The sequence below is a fragment of the Acanthochromis polyacanthus genome, chromosome 1 (genome assembly GCF_021347895.1).
Source record: "Acanthochromis polyacanthus isolate Apoly-LR-REF ecotype Palm Island chromosome 1, KAUST_Apoly_ChrSc, whole genome shotgun sequence".
NCBI lineage: Eukaryota > Metazoa > Chordata > Actinopteri > Pomacentridae > Acanthochromis > Acanthochromis polyacanthus.
The window spans coordinates 42,615,899-42,631,763 of record NC_067113.1 but is presented as its reverse complement, the minus strand read 5'-3'; the positions used below and the strand labels follow the sequence as shown (position 1 = coordinate 42,631,763).

Here is a 15,865-nt window from a genome sequence, read left to right as displayed (position 1 = left end):
GTGGCTGAAAATGACTAAACCTGTCCAAAATTACTTAGGGTTTTTCCAAAAATTATGTCAAATCTGTCTAAAACAGCTAAAAACCTTTTCGAAATGACTCAAAACTTGACCAAAACAGCTTCAACTTCGGCAAGAACTAAATAAATTGCGGCCAGAAAAACACACAATGTGTAGAAAACAACCTAAAACGTGGCTGAAATGACAAAACCTGTCCAAAACTACTAAAAAACTGTCAAAAAGCAACTTAAAATGTGGCCAAAATGACACAAAACCTGTCCAAAATGACTGAAATGTACCCAAAACAAGTAAAATGTGGCCAGAATAACATAAAAACATTTCAAAAATGTTTGAAAATGTATATAAAACAAGCTAAAATGTGGCTAAAATGACAAAACCTGAGCCACAAAAGAATCAGAAGACAAGTTTCTGTGAGTCAACAGCTTCAAGCACAGCTTAATAAGGGTCATAGTAAGAAGTCTCAGTTTCAAGTGTAAAGAGAAAACCTGGAGTTCCAAGTTTGACAGGTCGAGTTGCAGAAAGAAAGCCATTTCTAAGACGTCAGAATAAGAAAAAGAGGCTTGCCTGGACCATGAAACACTGCCAATGGACTACTGAAGACTGGAAGAAGGTATTATGGACTGAAGAATCAAAATTTGAAATCTCTGGTTCATTACACAGGTTTTTTGTATGTCGTCGGGTAAGAGAAAGGATGGTTGCTCAACGTGTGACATCAACTGTCAAACATGGAGGAGGAAGTATGATGGTCTGGGGCTGTTTTGCTGGATCTAGGGTTGGTGGATTGTACAGAGTGAGAGGAACCCTGAACCAAAACTGCAGCATTCTGCAGCGCCATGCAGAACCCTCTGGTATGTTCCTAGTTGGTTAGGGGTTCATCCTACAGCAAGATAATGACCCAAAACATCAAGCTACACCAGAACTGCCTTGGGACAAAGAAGAAGATGCTTGAAAACATGGAGTGGCAGCACAGTCTCCAGACTCAAACCCTATGGAACTGGTTTGGGATGAACTGGACAGAAGAGTGAAAGCAAAGCAACCTACAAGAACCAAACATTTATGGGAACTTCTGCAAGAGAGTTGGGAAGAACTTTCTGAAGAATATTATAATAATACGAGTGTGTTCAGTTGATATATCTGCCAAAGGTGGCTATTAAAGTGTTTTTTTATAACATCATTTGGTCTATGCTTTCATTTCAGAGTACAATGAGAAACTAAGATGCAGAATTTCCAATAAAAAAACTGGAAAAACTGGGGTGTTCTACAACTTTTGACGAGTAGTGTACCACAAAAAAAGTTGAAGAAATGAGTCTAATAAAGGAAGACTATATCCTCTATTCTCCCTAGTCCTATCTTCATGTGATTCGCTCTTATTAGGATTAAATTGCAGTGTTACAGTGTAAGTATATTTTTAAAAATGTGCACGTGTGGATTTTGCAATTTGCATCTGTGGCATCATCACGTTATCAAAATATCAGAAAAGAAATGGAAAAAAAATACAGAGGAACCTCAAAAGATGAGGATGATGAATAGAAGTTGGTGATGATGAAGGATTCAGCTCCAAAATTTCTAATTCTGTCTGAACTGTGAGGCACCAAAAGCTCTAAATGGGACTCTGATGTAGTGTAATTTTGAGAAACCATTTTGTAAAATCGATTTTTCTACATTATTCTTAGTGCATTAAATCACCAAAACTAGCAAAGATGATCTAAATGGAGGATCTCAGCTCTAAATGTAGTCTCTTTAAACTGCCAGCTCCCAAAGTATTAATTCAGTCTTCTAAAATCCTTAAAAGCAGCAAATAATCACATTTAGAATCTTCAAGTTCACGTTTTATCATCAAGAGAAAAGGTTCTTTTAGAGATTATTGCAGCCTGACAATAATTATAGAGCAATTTATAGGGTCTTTAAATGTCTAGATTTTCATCCATCAAACATTATCATCAGGAAAGTGTCTGATCAGACCTAAATTCTTGCAGCACTATTGAAATGACCTCCAACATGCAGTCAAAGTTATGAGGAATCTTCCTGCAACAAATGCTGATCAGGGAGTCAGTCTGGGATTAAATGAAGAGGCAGAAAACATAAACCATGCTTCCATGACTTTGTCTTGTTTGCATTTTGAAGGAATACATTTCAGTTTTGGAAAAAAAGTTTCTGTCTCAGAATGACTGATGACCTATGTCTGCTTTGTTTGTTGGCTTCACTTCTGGACAGCATCAAGGACGACCAACACTAGCTGATATTAGGAAAAAATACAAGTTGTGCAGTTGAAGATAATTTAAACACAAGACACTTGTGATCCCAGCAAGAAAGATGTGCACTCAATGAAGACCTCGGATACCTGACATATCAGTGTACACACCAGTGATTCCTCACACATCTCTGAGGGTCATCAGGTAGAAACCTCCCAGTGTTTCACCTGTTTAGTCCCACAACACCTCCAGGAGGCTGGGCGGTGAACTCTGGCATCCCAGGTTTCATATAATTGTTCAATGTTATACAATATGTTTTTTTGTCTTTTTTTGGAAGAGCCAACAAAGTTTCGATGCAGAAATGCAATGACAATAAATATCCTTAAATCCTTGAATCCTTGAGCTTAAATCCAGAGATGAACTGTGACGAGTTCTTCAAATCCTTGGAAAAATCTACCCACCAAGTACCTTTAAAAATCTGTGCATGATTGTTGAAACATTGGGGGTGTCTATTTAAATCACTTTGAACTGATAAACAGAAACTATTCATGACATTATTTTAAAGTATTTTTCAAATCACTCCTAACTTTTAATGCTTAAAACTTCCCCACAGTTGTGCTAGTTTGGGTTTAAAGTTGTGATGTGCAACACAGCTGCCTCTGCTACGCTCCTCTGCCCACGTTGTCGACATGCCCCCCAAAGGAAACATCCAGCTTTGCAAAACGAGATTCTTTTGTTTCCACCTCATAGGAAGACACTAAAACTTCACTTTGAGTGGAATCTGACAATGAGTCCCTGACTGCAGCCCCACAGTGGATTCAGCCGTGCCCCGGGACTGTGTTACAGATCGATCACGCTCCTTTTAGTCCCTAAATGAAACATCTGTTCCTCTTTAGCTGACGGAAACAGACTGACTCTGAGCTGTTTGTGTGTGTTCCACTCATGAACCTGTGGGCGTAGGACTTCCACCGCTCTCCTCCGGTTACCATGACATCAGATCCACCATTCAGACTTGACTGTATTGTGATAAATGTCATCTATTGATGTGAGTCCTACATGAGTGCAGTGTTGGAGGAACATCACAGCAGGGATGCGTTTCATTCTTTGTAGTCTCTTCTCAACATTTTGTGGTCATTAGTGCACATCACAAGCAATACTGTGTGTGTGTTTTTACACAACATTTGCAGTTTCAGATGATTTTTGAAGGAAAACCTGAGGCACGTCGAGTTATAAATGTAATCATGAGCAGTTATATGTATGGGTGGTTGTTAAGGAGGGAAAGATAGTGGTGGTGCAGCCAGGAGAGGGTCTGGAGTGCATGTACAATTACAGACAAAGGCTCGGTCAGAGGGAAATCAGCAGGCATACATTCACACCCTTCAGTTCTCCTCACCCGACAAGCCTCCCACGTCCATTTTCTTCAGGTTCTTGGCCTCCAGGATGACCACAGTCAGCTTGCCAGCGGTGGGAACGTATCGCAGGGAGAAGCAGATATCGCCCAGCTTCTCTTGCTGCGGAGACAGACGTTGCAGAGGTGAGAACAATTTAAACCGTGACTGCTAAATCCAAATTTACTGCACTGAGAAGAAAAAAAAATGTTCAGCCAAGCAAATGTGAAACTCCGCTTTGCCTTTTCAACACGACATACGGGGTTATGTCTTCTTCTTTCTGCTCTGCACAGACAAACAGAACGGCTTTTAATGTTCAAAGTAAGCGTGTGACTGCACAGGAAGTCGGCTGGTATTAAAGGTTAATGTACAGGACTCCGATACCAGGCCGTAAAGCTGTTTATGGTAATTACACCTTCCAGCGCGCAACAGGATGTATGTACAGTAAGGACAGAGACATTTACAGAAAGACAGTTTCTATAATTACTTTAAGTGCCTACATTTGCATGTGTAATGCTGTCTTATGTAAAATAGGTCCAGACAGACTGAAATACAGGATTCAGTGATCAGTGTAGAAATGTGAAGCAAGTTACGGGCAGAAATCATTTGGAATAAAATACAGAAACGAGGAACTCTGGTAAGGTTTTCCACCATCAGTGCGATTTGATTTCCTGATCAGTTCGACATGATTAAGGTGTGTGGATTGCATTTAAATCTCTACATGGTCCGACTTCACAACTATTAACCCCTTATTCTCCATCTCATCCCCTCAGATAAAAAAAAAAATCAATTACTGTAGAGCAGGGGTGTAAAACTCATTTTAGTTCAGGTTCCACATTCAGCCCAATTTGATCTCCAGTGAGCAGGATCAGTAAAATCACAGCATAACAACCTATAAATAACCACAACTCCAAATATTTTCCCTTTGTTTTGGTACAAAAAAGTACATTCTGAAAATGCTCACATTTAAGGAACTTTTTTTTTTTTAACAAAGCATCATGAAAAAACTGAAGTTTCTTATGAAAAATAAGTTCAATTTAATCAACATCGTGCCTCAATTTATCATTTACACATTACAACTTAGAGATCACAGAGTGACTACAAAGAAACACAACATTCAGTCACAGGTAACTGGAACTGAATTATATAGTATTTTATTTTATGATCGAAATGACAAAAGTCAGAAAAAAAGACAAAAAACAACAAAAACAAGACAAAATATTACAAAAATGAGACACAAAACGACAAAAAATGCAACAAACGAGATGCAAAAAAACAAAAAGAGACAAAAAAATGCACAAAAAAGTTACAAAACAACAGAAAAGCAGACAAACAACACAAGTGAGACAAAAAACCCCACAAAACAACAAAAATGATACACAAAGCAATGAATAAAGTGAAACAAAATCATAAAAACAAGACTAAAAACACAAGCGAGACAAAAAGGAAACACAAAAACAAGAAACAAAACGACAAAAACATGAGACAAAAAACAACAAAAACAAAATATTACAAAAATGAGACACAAAATGACGAAGGAACAATGAGCAATCTGGTATTTTACTTTATGGTCAAAACATCTTGTCAAGGTCTAGAAATTGCTTTAAATTTATAGTTTTACTAATTTACAATCTGCAGTTGATGTCTTCTCTCGCATGTTTGACACCTCTGCTGTAGAACAACCCTTACAGCTCAGTTAGCTTTTAGTTGCTTTAAAAAAAAACAGCTGCACAGCATGACATTTTTATTATATTTTACAAAGTCTTTTCTAGTGTCTTATCGCCCATTCTAATATTTTACTGGCTTTTTTTTAAGGGTTTTATTGCCTTTATAAAAATGATATTGCCTCTTCCAGTGTTTTACTTTCAGATTAAATTTTTAATAGTCTTTTAATGGGTTACTGTCTTTTCTAGCATTTTACTTTCTGTTCTTTTAGTTTTTTAAATGTTTTATTGTTGCTACATTTTTCAAATTAAAGGTGTAGAGTATATACTGCTAAAAGTATGAGGTATTCTGATGAAGTCAGTGTTGTATATGGACACTGGTGTTGGACAGTGTTTTTATTTACCAGCTGTGCAGGACATATGGACACGACAATAAAAATTAATAAGATGAATGGAAACCAATTTTTTGAGACAAATCTGCAAGCACAAATACTTTGTAATGTATTGTATATTTGAAACAGTCCAGTGATGCAGACAAGCTGTTGAGTACGTTAGTCATCATGTGAGCCAGCTGTCTGCTGTTCTGTTGTATAAATGGACAAAAACGAGGACAAAAACACTGCTCTCTTATTTAACTGTGGAGTTTGTCCAAATTAGGAAAGTGAGCTGTAGCAGGTTTATTAATGTCATTTGTTTTATGGTAACGATGAAAGGACCTGTTCCAAAAATTAAGTGCATTTACAAAAAACAAACTAACTGTACACGAGTCTTTGTATGTTTTCAGTCTTCTACTATGGATTTGGTCTCTTGTTTTGGTTTGGATGTTTCTAATTTTGGCCCCCACTTGTTCGTCTCTCATCACGGTGCTGAAAAAGCTTGCAATCACTTCACTGGTTCTCACAAATCACCACCACAACACAGCCCCTTTAACACACTGGACAGACAACCTTTCATATTCTAGCCATATACTCTTTTTTTAACATGAGAAGCAGACACAGTCAGTAGCTCCCTCTGGGGTCACACCTGCTTTAAGTGCAGCCATTTTGAAAAGAGTTTCTAAATCAAAGGATCTGAATATTGACCTTTGGGTTATTTCATGGTGCAGAATCAGTTGGAAATGGCTGCAGTGTGTTAAGCCCCCCCCCTACTCATTTCATTTGTCATCCACTATCCAGGCTTGTAGTTGCTTTAAAACACCAAAGACTAAATAGTCTTTGATGGCAAGAGGTGGGTTTTAATCAACACGAATGCACGCCCCCCCGTAGGCTCGCAAAAGAAGGAGCGACAGTTAATTATGCCTGTCAAGAGCAGTGACCAGGCTCTTTAATGCTTCCTTTGAACTGTAAAAGGCCAACTGCTGCTTCTCCAACTTAAAGGGCATTTTCAGCACTTTGCTACTTCATATTTGACCTTAAAAGTAAAGAGGGTTGTGTATAGGTGGGGTATTAAATCCTTTTACAGAGCTCACTGCGAAAAGATTTATACCTGACAGAGCGGCTCTGTCTTTGGACTGATACACTCGAGTCATTACTGAGTTTTCCGTGCTTTATATCAACTTAAAACTGGCGGCCCTCATCCGTTCTGGCTTCTTCCCTCTTGAAATAAATCACCATCTACTTATGAACCCTTAATCGGACATGTCTATGGGTTGTGGGCTGCTCAGCCAGACAATCATTTTTGATTTATTTCAATATTTTAAGTAAGAGGTAAGAGCACCCAAAAATTCCTGAAAGAGACAATCTGGAAAGTTACCGATTTCTAGCAGAGGTTATATTTGCTTGTGAGGCGTATTGTGGCGCCTTTTAAGGAGCAGACTATTAACTGGAATATTAGTTTCATGTCTGAATGGAGACCTACGTGTTACAAACTGTCTGTGTTTCTCTTGATGTTCTTAAAAGGCAGTAAACGCCCCAAAAATGCAGGATGTACGCATACTTTTTTTAATAAAAAAAATTCAATATCAGAAATTGAAGATCATATTCAACATTACAAAAGTTACTGTGTAAAAACTTTTATTTAATAAAAATGCATCTTAAAAGAGCATTTCCTATTTCAGTGCCAGGCGTACTGCACAAATATTGACCAAACTGTCAAAAATGAACACTGTTAAAGGAGGCCATCCACACTGGCATCCTAGATTCTTCCTTGTTGGACCCACAGAAAACCTACCCAGGAATTAGTCTGATCCTTAGACCCTGTGAGCATTTACAGCCCCATCTTTATTCCAGATCTGGACCATATGCAGCACCTAACCTTTGTTCTAAAACTACCGACTACTGAGAAAGTTAGTGTGGAGTATCAATGTCAGAGATACTGGCCCTGTGTTCACTCGGTATCGGATTGATACCAAATCTTGTTCAGGTTTTTGACCTATAGCATTAAGGAACAGCATGGATGCAGAAATGCTTGTTTTGTTCTTTAATGCTGCTTTATGCAGAAAACAGCTTTTGGTTTATTATTACTCCAGTGCTTGACTTGGTTTCCACATTTATGGAATTTGACTGAACTGTTGTCTTGATTTCATTCATTCTATTAAGTCTTTATGCCCTTTGTCGCTTCTTTAGGTCACTGATCAGTTTTAAATTTTACTAAAAACATAGTTTTACATGCTGGCTATTCCAGATCGGGTCCTTTGACAAGTTTCATCTGGGTGCACAGTCCTAACAACTACCCTTGTCAGAAAGATATCTTACTTGCGATCCAGTTATCTCAGTGAACAGCTCAGGTCACAACAGACTCATTAGAACATTCTGGTAATAAACATAACTTTCTATCAGTTTGAAGGTGAAGAGCAGCAGTTTCCATGGTCCACCTCTGTCACAGCTTCTCTATATTGAGTCTGAGCCCTGCGAGGCGTCACTCAAACCTTGCGTAAAATTGTCAGGTGCAGCCGTGCAACCAGACGCTAAGAAAGTATAAGATGCCCTTCCACTCAAACAACACCAGCAAACCATTCTACGCTGCTATAATTAACCTTTAAATCAACTCGCCGCAATGCTAAAAATAAGGTTGGCAACATGTGCGATATGCCATGACATTTACCATGAAAATTGAATCTCCTGAACTGGTGCCTGGAAAGTCACACTTCTATTAATTGAAGGGGAAGTGTGGACATGTCATTAAGTGACATTTCCAGGAAAGATGGATTACATCGGCCACGGCGGCACATTTGTGGTTCCAGCACAAATAACTTGCAGAACACAATACAGCAATCACGATATCATTTCTGGAAGAAAAATGCTCTTATTATGGAAACAGCAGCTACTAGATGTACAAATCTCTGCTTTGGAATGAGACAGGTGTCAGGAAATCATTTCAGACCTTTTTATTATACATTTTGTAAGGTTCAATTAAACTTAAACTCTTACCTCCTCCTTCTCAGCGCTCTGGAGATCCCGCCACTCCTCTGTTATGTGGCTGAAGTCCACCTTGTTCATGGGCACCTTGATGTCACCGATGGCGTCATGTTTGGAGAAGCGGTCAAAATCGTACACCGTCATCACCAGCGTCTTCCCACCAAGCTCTACGTAGGGGACCTGAAGAACAAAGAGTTTCATTAGAAAGAGAAAAAACAGCTCTTCTAATGACACTTGAATTTTTTTTTTTTTGGGCCTTTCGTTGCCTTTGTTAGACAGATATAGTTTAGTGACAGACAGGAAAGCAGGTAGAAGAACGGGGAAAGACATGCAGTAAAGAGCCGAGAGGTGGAATCGAACTACAATTTCATTTACAATTCTACAATTTCATTTAGCAGATGCTTTTGTCCAAAGCGACGCACAACACAAGCAAGAATTCAGACATAGGGAAAAACCTGTAGTAAGTGCAAAAGGGGCTTCAAGTACGATTGATCAAAGGTGTTGCTATCAAGTTGCAGAAGAATTGCTAACCCCCCCCCCTTTTGTTTTCCCAACTTTGTCAGCGCTAAATAAGTGCTGGGTTTTGGACCACCTCACTTATTCTAGCCCTAAGGTGGAGTCAAATTAAGTGCCTGGGTGTTCTCTGAACAATTGAGTCTTCAATTGTCTCTTAAAAGTAGAAAGGGACTCAGCAGAACACACAAAGTTTGGTTGTTCCACCATTTGGGAACAACAGAGGAGAAGAGTCTGGCTAGAGATATGGAGCCGTGCTGGGCTGGAACCACCAGGCATCTCTCACATGCAGAGTGAAGTGGGCATGAAGGGGAGTAGACCTGGATCAGGGAATCCAGGTAGGCTGGGGCCGTTCTTGTAAATGTTTTGTAAGCCAGGAGGAGAGTTCAGAATTTGATTCTGGCTGAACTGAGTCGAGGACTATAGCACCCAGGGCTGTACGCTTAGCTTTTTCACTAGGAGCACAGGTGCTCCTAAATGAAAAAATTTAGGAGCACAGAAAAAAATTTAGGAGCACTATGAATTTTCACTATGAATCGCACAATTTTATTATTAATATTCACACAACAAGCCAAGCAGTAGGCTCAGTTATTTAACACAGAGAACATCCCTGTCCTAGCCTAGCCGCGCTAGACAACCCACAGCAACGAATTTAATTCTCTGCCAGGGAGGGTCTAGTTACCCTCCATAAGGCTCGAGGCTGGATTCTCCTAAAACTCACCATGAAGTGTAGAGTCAGAAGGCGGGCGTAACGAAGTGACGACAGAGGCGCGACGATTCTGACAGAAACAACCGGCGCACAATAAACAGTTATCTTTCGATTCGGCTTTGGCCACAGCCCTTAAAGATTTGAAGCTAAAATTCAACTTGAAAGATAAACAAAGGACGGCACGGAAGTGTTTCATTGAGAAGAAAGACGTATTTGGACTTATGCCGACGGGATATGGCAAATCCTTAATATACCAGTTGGCTCCGCTGGTTGGGAAGCTAATGGGACTTAGCCACACAATCCGCCGGTGCTCTCGGAACTACGTCAGCCTATTCGTTGCGTTGATTGGTTGTATACCTACCCAGTTGCTGCAGAGGGATTTGATAGACAACCTTTTAGCCCGCCTCCCTCCCTGTCGAGCTTCCCTAGACCCTTGTGCCGTCAGAAACATGGGGTTAGCATGGCTAGGCTATCCCGTCCCACATCTTTTTGTATTCAAGTCGCCTGGCACGCTTGGCTGAGTTCATCCAGCGATCCACAGCAGGACTTGGATCAAAGTCCTCCAGCCATGGCCCCTCCAAGCTGATCCTCATGAGGTCTTCAGTGGTGGTCAAATAAATGGATGCAGTTCTAACAGTGACATTGCACAAACAAAGCTTCTCCCACAAAATAGATTATCATCCCTCACCAGTGTCAGATACAACAGCTTCATTGGTCCTCAGGACTTTGTGAACTAATAAACCAATGTATTTTTTACAGATGGACATCTATACTACATCCGTCACAAGGAAACACCGAAGCCCATGTAGAGAGGTAGAGAGAGAGAGAGAGAGAGAGAGAATTATTGATTTTGTTCTCACAAAAGAAAAAACTTTCACCAATATGGCTTCCTTTCATTTGGAGTGTGATTGGTCTACTGACTTCTTTCTTTTGTCATATTTTCCATTATCACTCAGATGGCATTGTGTTACATTTTTCCAATTTCCAAGCAAAAAACTCGGTGGAAGACATCATGTACACAAGACCTTATACAACAGCAGCAGAGGTACAGATGTAGCTGAGAAAGTGTGGAGGTTGTGACTTCTTGGATCCCCAAAACAATAAGGGGAGTCAGATTTTGTTAAGTGGCCCAATAAATTTTGACTCCAGATTTGATTTCATAACTCAATCTGCATATTTCTGTTAAAGTCCTACTTTTGAAATAGTCTCTCTGTTCTTAATCTGCCATACTGTGATCATTTAGCCCCTTATATATTATTCTGTTCCTACAGACTGTAATTTACTTTTTTTTTTTAAAAAACAAACAAAAAAAACTTTTGTGATTTGGTGTTTTAGCTGTTGTAGCAAATAATTTCCCAGGTGTGGGATAAATAATTTCAATTCTATTATATTGTTAACTGGCCCAATAAAAATAACAACAATTACAAATGACTTTATACTTAAGAACTATACTTATATTAAAGACTTTATACATAAATACCAGACATATTTTGATGCCATATCTTGCGTTCTTAGGGGAGTCTGATTATAGGTGCGGCATGCATAGATTGGGTTAACTGACGACAATTTTAGTTCAGTTATTACTTTATGGTATTTAAACTTTTTTACATGCTTAATTTAGTGTCATTTGCATTGTTATAATTTAGACAGACACAGTATTTGGTTATTTCAAGTTAATGTGTTCATAAAAGCTAAAGACAAAAATAGGAGCCTGTCGCTTTAAGAAAGTGCGCCGGTCTGTGTGACGCTCGGTACTGTGTGGGGGAGACGAGAGTCGAGAGGAGCTCACGGTTTTTCTGACCATGTCGTGTTGTAGCGTGCGGATGTGAAAAAAAGTTGTTGAAGAAGAAGGTGTAGGCTATGACTTTTAGTTTGATCCACTTTGTGTGGATTTATTTTAGGAGCAAATGCGAATGATAGGGTTGACATCTGTACTCGCACGTGTGCTCCCTTTTTATTTTTTCTACTCGCACCAATAGGCGCATATGCGAGTGAAACGCTCGCACTGTACAGCCCTGATAGCACCTGTTCACGGCTCACCTGCTCAACCAGCTGAGCTATGACACTTGATTTCAACCAGTTTGGGGAAAGAGATGTGCACAAAAGCAAAAGGAGCATTCAACTAATCTCAACTTTGAGGTGACGTGACTGAGCCGGCTACCAATGGGACTGAAAGATACTGTTACCTGAAAAAAGGAAGACAATTTAGAACGGGCCAACTGCTTATTAGGAACACTTGTGCGATGTAATTCCATGCTGGGCTGTAACAATATAACCTTTGTCAAGTTTATATCTGGACTTGTTGACTTTAATTTGATATTAATCGGTCCTTGACTTTCTGCTTCGCATCTATTCTAAAGCTAATTACATGTCAAGCAGTCGGACGTGTGCGTTTTTGGAGTGGGTGAGGAACGTAATTGTTTCCAAGTCATTCACTTCCATCCTACCTCTTCTCTGACAGACGCTGACTTGTATTCCTTGTTTGCCTTCAGACTTATTAAACAGAAATAACTTGTTGCAATACAAAACAAGAGTGACGGGGCGATAAGGCTCCCTGCTTCGTTCTTGACATTATCTCACAGAAACATCCCTTCTTCTTGAAGGTGTCACTGCCGATTATAATCATATGTCCTGCTTTTTTCCATAACACCTCACAGATTTGGAAGTAAATATTACACAAAAAACAACCAAATAAATCCCAGTGGATACCACATCCCATTATGCTTAAGTTACACCAAACACCTGGGCTCCGAGCTGATGGGTGAATAACAAAACTTTCCTCACTAGCGAGCAACAGCCACGCATCCATTACAACCAAAGCACAGCCAGAGTGTAGCGGTGCATCTGCCTGTGTTAATCCCAGTCACATCCAGCCTCAGTGTGTGCGTTTGTGTAACTGTGTGTGTGAGAGATATTCTGTCAGGAGCTTGTTAATGTGCCAGCTGGTTGCTGTCTCCACAACTTCCCAGTATTCGAGGCCGCATGCAAATCAGATTGTCAGCAGAAGCGAAAGATCTCCGGCTACAAATGTTTTTGAGCATTCAGTGGACGAAGATGAGATTTAATGCGAGTCGTACCTTGAAGGTGAACTGCTCATTGAAGACGGGGTTGAGGGTCTTCCTGTGGACCTTGGTCTCGAATTTCTTCTTCTTGTCGGGCAGCAGGTAGACCTTAACGTATGGGTCGGAGGTGCCGCCCATGTCCATAGCTGGCAGCTCGGCCGCCTGAATGATCCCCACCATGAGCTGAGAAGAGTAAGAGGAAGGGTAGAATAGTGAGGATGGGCAAGTCAGAGAATCAGAATAACGAGAACTTCCACTGTCATCCCACCAAAATCCTTTTAGAGAAATGATTGAAATGATTTGGCTTAAGACATGCAGCTCCAAGACCTTAAAAGCCTTGATTTTTCAACTTCATTTCAGCCTTTAATATCAAAAGCAATCAGTCCTTCATAACGGTGCCTAAAGTGTCATTTTGCCGGAGATATTGCTCTAATATAAGAGAGTTATGTCGGCCGTATGTGTCAGCGGCTGAAGAGTTCGTAAAGGTCAGGAAGTGCCAGACTAGCAATGAGAGGACTGTTTTTCTTCACATAAGGCTGATAATTGATAACCACAATGGGGGGCCCGGGAGGCTGATTGACCTGCCAGTCAGAGCCTCTACTCAAAGGCCTCTCAGGAGGTCCGGCCAGTCAGTCAATCAACTTCCTATCAGGCAGCCATCAAGCGGCAATCTGGAGGCCGACCAGGGCACTCAGCCATGGAGCTACAGCTGTCTGCAGCTCCATCAGTTCATTGTGTGGAGCTGCCAGTGATGTGGAGGCAAATAAGCATGGAGGGGAGCAATGACCTCCAGTTGGTAATCGACATAAGGCCAATAACTCCAAATGGGAAAGAAAAATCAATTGTAGGGATGAGATGGAAAAAATCTGGATTCATTGATGGTTTTTTTTTTAAACGCTTCAGTTTAAAATAGTATGCAATTACTGTGAGACCTTAAATCGTCGGTCAAGTTAATGTGAGGGGAAGAAAAAAAAGCATGTAGCCCAATTAGATGTTGGTCGGTTGTGAAGTGGAAGAGCTATTTTGGATGCAAGCGGTTCCAGAAATAAAGGCTGTATTCATCCGATGATGAATTAGTAAATGCTCAGTGAATCACAGTTGGAGCATTTCTACAGCTTGGATCAGTCTGATACTGTCTTACAAACAACCCCTCATCCAAATTATTAGCAACAGTTTCACAAAATATCTTGATACAAAGTTGAAAGGACAAGCCTGTATTCATAAACTTTTCATCAGCTAGGTCTTCCAGTGTGCATTTTGATGAGGAATATTCTTAAAATTCTGTCATGACAGCTATGAGGCAGCCAAGAGCTAAAGAGAAGTCTCAAAACACAACCTGCAATTTAAATCTCAAACTAAAATTCGGTCTCATTTTGTGTGGCACCAAAGTTTGGTAACAACTGCAGCCACAAAGCCTTTTGAATTCCAATCAGCTTCAATATGCGCCGTTAACTAGCTTCTTTATAGCGGTAGCATAGCAATAATGCCAGATATGAGTAAGTAGATGTGTCCGCAATGCCAAAGTAATGGGCAAAACACATTTTTTTTCCCCCATAAAAATAATTAATTCATGCCTAAAAATGGCTTAGATATAACTCTACGCTGTTGACTTATTTAGAGTGTGCAGATATCTGAAGATCATGGAGTAATTCAGGGTTATATGTTGGAAGTATAAGGCAATTCTGAAGACTGAGAAGCGTCTTCCACCATTAAAAAAAGAACACTTTATGGATGTGTTAGAAGGAAAAAAAATTAGATTTTCAGAACAGGGGTCTTTAAAACATAAACCTACAGGATCATGGCATAATCCTTGAGATTCCACATTTCTGTGCTCAGGTCTACATAGCAACTAAAGCCCTTCTGACAACACAACCTTCTTCATAGTCCAATGACCTTTTAGCTTTCTAGCTCTGATACTGACACCAACAGCTACTGTAGCTTTAAAAACTGTGTCCGCCTGCCTCCACACATTAACGTGTAGCTCGACTAATGAGATTATTTCTGCAGCTTTTACCCTGAGATGTTTACATATCTGCAAGTCCAATGAGCAAAAATGCTCGGCTCTTGTTCGCACTTAATATGCAGAAGGTGATTTGTTATTTTCTAACGGGGGACTTCACTAGATGCTCTCAAACCACCAATCAACTCAGACAGGGGAGATGGCAGCTTAACAAGGGGGTGTGGTTCAGTCATTTTGCTACCAAGTGGGGTGGCATCCTGACTCAAATCATCCACTGTTATATGCTACATTCTGATATATTTCTTTATTGATCAGTCATTTGAGTTTAAGTGAGTTTGTCTGTGTGTGTGTGGCAAAATACATCACACACCGACAGATAGATAAAAACATAGTGGTGCAGGTTTCATTTCTCCTGCTCCATCTGTGTCATTACTGGGTGCGTTTTTGAACAAGATGTTGGTGAGATTCCAGTAGGTAAAGGTTGTCATGGGATGATGAGTGTGAATGGAACAGAAATACAACATGTGATCACACACATTAACAAGAAAAGCACTACACAGAGCGCAGGACTCCTCCAAGCCTGTTCATTCCTCAATATGGCATTGTCAGAAATGCAGTTTTTATTAATTTTGTCTCAGAAATGCAGCATTTGTTTATTAGTTGTTGATGATCAGAAATATAGATGTACCCACAAACTAAACAACCATGCGCTGAGCACAAATGTGTGTTATGCATGTGTACATTATGTACGGTGGTCTAAATATGTAGCGGACGGCAAGAATTGATGGGACTTGGAAACACTCCCGCAATTTAATCAGTTGATCCTTGTATGATTTCCAACAGAGAAGTCCCGATAAGTCTGCAGCGGTCGATTTGTAGTAGGATCACAATCATGTGATCATTAGCCGGCAACTGACGTAGCGTTCACTTGTCATAATTAAGCCTCGTTTTCCACACGAACGTGACACACAAAAATGAGATGACTAGAAATCCGCTTGAGAAA

The 15,865-nt window shown here is 40.1% G+C and overlaps 1 protein-coding gene across 4 annotated transcripts in view; it reads right to left on the bottom strand.

The window, feature by feature from the left end:
* The window catches only part of syt1a (synaptotagmin Ia), a 228,557-nt gene that overhangs the window by 18,585 nt on the left and 194,107 nt on the right, over positions 1-15,865 (bottom strand). For all 4 annotated transcript variants that reach the window (XM_022201756.2, XM_022201755.2, XM_022201759.2 and 1 more), the window contains 3 exons: positions 12,918-13,085; positions 8,631-8,798; positions 3,604-3,721 (listed from right to left, as the gene is read on the bottom strand). In XM_022201756.2, coding sequence (XP_022057448.1) covers positions 3,604-3,721; positions 8,631-8,798; positions 12,918-13,085 — 454 coding nt within the window. The remainder of the gene's footprint in view (positions 1-3,603; positions 3,722-8,630; positions 8,799-12,917; positions 13,086-15,865) is intronic.